A 3,486-nucleotide genomic window follows, 5' to 3' on the forward strand; every position below is an offset into this window, starting at 1 on the left:
ACCAAGAGGTAGGGTAAAAGACTGGTGGCCATTTTGTACTCAATATGGTGCCAGTCATGTCCATGATGACGTCAGTCACATCCAAGGTGATGTGACCACGTCCAAAATGGTGCTGGCCACATCCAAGATCTATCAATAATATTTACCATTTTACTCATTTTTAAGTGTACAAATTACTGGCATTAAATATGTCCGCAATGTTGTGCAAATATCAGTACTATTTCCAGAACTTCATCATCCAAAATAGAAAGTTTCTATCCATTAAGCAATAATTCATTATCTCTTACCCTCAACCCCTGGCAACCTCTATTCTACTTTCTGTGTGAATTCACCTATTCTAAGTAACTCATGTAAGTGGAATGATACGTTCCTTTGTGTCTAGCTTATTCACTTAGTGTAATGTTTTCATGGTTCATTCATGTTGCAACATGTATCAGAATTTCATTCATTTTTTATGGCTGAATAGTATTTACTTGTATGTGTAAATCACATTTCATTTACCCCTTCATCTTTTGGATACTTAGGTTGTTTCCACTTTTTGGCTATTGTACATAATGCTGCTATAAACATTGGTGTACAAATATCTGTTCGAGTCCCTGTTTTGAGTAATTCTGGAATATGCCTGGCAGTGAAATTGCTGGATCATAGGGTAATTCTATGCTTAACTTTCTGAGAAACTCTCAAACTTTTCCACAGTGCTATACCATTTTACATTCCCACCAGCATCCAGCATTATTTTTAAGCATGCCAGGTTTTAAGTCAGACCTAGACTGGAAATAAAAAGCAAAGTTTAGACTCCTACCAGAGTTTGCTGGCAAGTTGTTGATATTAACACTCTTAACAAATCATTTCCTAGACTAGAGCAATGTTTCTCAATGTACACTGCTAAGACTCCCATAGCAATCATCTAAGGAGCTTCTTACATCTGTAGGTCCTGAATCCCACCCTGTATATGCTGAATCGGCATCTCTAGGAATAGGGTCTTGAGTGAAGAAAAACTCAGTTTCTCCCATTATACTCTCACAACATGCTTCTGACACCAGATGTGTAGGGATTTCTCCCCACCAGCAAGTAAGTAATCAAATTTGCAGCGGATGTCAGCTGGGTGTCATCCAATTCAATTCCGACACTATCTACTTGGAGATAGCATCTGATCCCACAGGTTGAGGGCTCAGTCCCACAAGGCTGCCCCACTTCCTATGCCAAACACAAGCTCCAGGTTGTCTTACCTGTTCTTCTGACCAGCCAGGTATAAATTAGGATTCCCACGACCTCCTCCTTGGGTTCAGTTAATTTGCTAGAGCAGCTCATAGAACTCAGGGAAACACTTGTATTGGTTTATTATAAAGGGTATTACAAAGGATTCAGATGAAGAGATGCAGAGGGTTAGGTATGGAGGAAGGAACTTTCATGTGTTCAGCTATCCCAGAAGAGCCTCACACCCTGTCCTTTTGGGCCTTTTCTGGAGACTTCATTGGATAGGCATGATTGAAGCATGGACAACGTGTATATATGTGTCATTTTCAGTTGAGTTTTTCATACTTTGAAGCAGGGTGAGAAAAAAAAAAGATACGGGCTTGGAATTGTAAGGGATTTTTGGTGTGATTTCTAAGATCAGTATTTAAGAATCAAATTTATAATTTCTGAAGGTTGATAACATTTTGTAACTCTACCAAATTCCTAGTGTTGTTGGAGCACAAATGATACTATGTGTAAGAAAGCTTGGGTAGAAATGGTTTTAGTTACTATGTGGTCTAATAACTTAAAATAAAAAACTTTCTAAAGACTTTAAATATACTGCTGTGTAAGTTAACTGCTCTAACGTATACGCAAATGAGATCAGAATAGAAACACAGCAGAAAAACAGGAAGTGTATGCAAAACGTATTCATTCAGTCGCTCATTCATTCATCACGTGTATCCAGCATTTATGTACATATCATGCAGGGTATTGTGTGGAAAACAGTGATTAAACAAATTCAAATCTGTCCTCCAGGGATTTCATTCTTTTGAATATACAAGTATCAATAACCAGTAAGCTGTCCCTCTTCATGTCAAAGCTCTCTCCTCCGTCATCCCGAATTGTAGGGGGACGTAGCTTGAAACTCGCAGGCGCTGTCTCTTTAACACGTAATAGAACTCTGATTGCATCGATCACAGGCTCACAACCCCCTCCCATCAATCAGTCTCATTCCTGTCCCGGTTACTACCCACCTTCCCGGCATCAAACCGCGGGGAACCCGAGTGTTAGCAAACGTTGGCTTCGATGTGTCCTCGCACTTGACCCCGAGACGGTTCCGGGCGCCGCACGGTCCCCCCTCTTAACCCGTCCCCTTTCCTCCCCTCCCCCGGTTCCCCCCACCGGCGGGAGCCCGGCGCCGACCGCTCCCCTCATGGCCTCCGCCCCGGTAAGGACGGGCTGGGGGGAGTCCTTCCCAGAGTCGGTCCCACGGGCTGTGGGGCCAGGTCGGGGCCCGGCCCGCACCTTGAGGGAGATGAAGGCAGGTGTCCGCAGCCGGGTCCCGAGCCGCCCGCCCCTTGCCCCGGGGCGTCCGCGTCTCACTGTCTGCGACCGGAGCAGCGGGAGCTTCACCCCGCGTCCCGGAGCTCCGGACGCAGCCCGGGCGGCCCCAGGGCCCGCAGAATTCTCTGAGGGTTTCCGTGGAGCGCCTGCGTCAGAATCAACTGGGAGGTTTTTAAAAAGTACCAGAGCCAGGGCGCCGCCTCGCACCTACCGGCTCCGTGCCAGCGGGCGGGGCCCGGGAAGCCGCCGGGTGGTCTGGGCCCTGGGATGCGCTCCGCTCTGGCAAGCGCGAATGGAGGATTCTGCGGGCTCCGCGCGGGGAGCCGGCGCCCCGCGTCTCCTGCCCCGCAAGCCCACCGCCTACGTGGTTCCCGGGCGGGACCCCGGCGGAAGGGCAGCGTTGACCCCCGACCCCCAGAACTCGAGGTCTGCACCTGCTTTCAAAACTTGACAACTTTCCTTCCCAGGAGGACCCGGTTCTGGAGCGTTATTTTAAAGGCCACAAAGCTGCGATCACCTCCGTGGACTTCAGCCCCAACGGCAAACAACTGGGTAAGTTTTATTCTCTTTTCCCTGCGTAATGAGACAGAAGCTCAACTGGACGGAAACGTTTCCTCCTGTCCAGGCTGGGCCCGCGGGAGAACGACCGAGGACCTGTGTGGGCCTGGGCCTGGCAGAAGACTTTCACCAACTAACCACCAGGAGGAGTGAGTGGGAAGGGGAGGGGTTTGTCCTCGGCCCGGGGCGGGTGGGGTGTTGGCTGGAGAGTTCATGAAAAGTTGTGAGACGAGCAGGAGGAAGTGGGGAGAGAGGAGTGGGACTGTGCCGGAGGCCGAGGACCGAGACGTCTCAGGTGACCCCTGGGTGCGGCCGGGAGGTTAGGAAGGAGCCGAGCGCCTGCACGAAAAGAGGGACCTGCTGGGAAGTCTCCCGTCGTCCCCCCCACCCCCCCCCCCCCCCCCC

The 3,486-nt window shown here is 49.4% G+C and overlaps 1 protein-coding gene across 3 annotated transcripts in view; it reads left to right on the top strand.

The window, feature by feature from the left end:
- Positions 1–2,296: 2,296 nt before the first annotated feature.
- Positions 2,297–3,486, top strand: part of POC1B (POC1 centriolar protein B) — a 93,434-nt gene continuing 92,244 nt past the window's right edge. For 2 of the 3 annotated variants that reach the window (XM_008577542.1, XM_008577543.1), the window contains exons 1-2: positions 2,381–2,407; positions 2,991–3,075. In XM_008577542.1, coding sequence (XP_008575764.1) covers positions 2,393–2,407; positions 2,991–3,075 — 100 coding nt within the window. In that variant the 5' untranslated portion in view covers positions 2,381–2,392. Of the gene's footprint in view, positions 2,408–2,990; positions 3,076–3,486 lie in introns of all 3 variants that reach the window. The other variant, XM_008577541.1, reaches the window with a different exon arrangement.

This window comes from Galeopterus variegatus, unplaced genomic scaffold (assembly GCF_000696425.1).
Source record: "Galeopterus variegatus unplaced genomic scaffold, G_variegatus-3.0.2 Scaffold1531, whole genome shotgun sequence".
Lineage (NCBI taxonomy): Eukaryota > Metazoa > Chordata > Mammalia > Dermoptera > Cynocephalidae > Galeopterus > Galeopterus variegatus.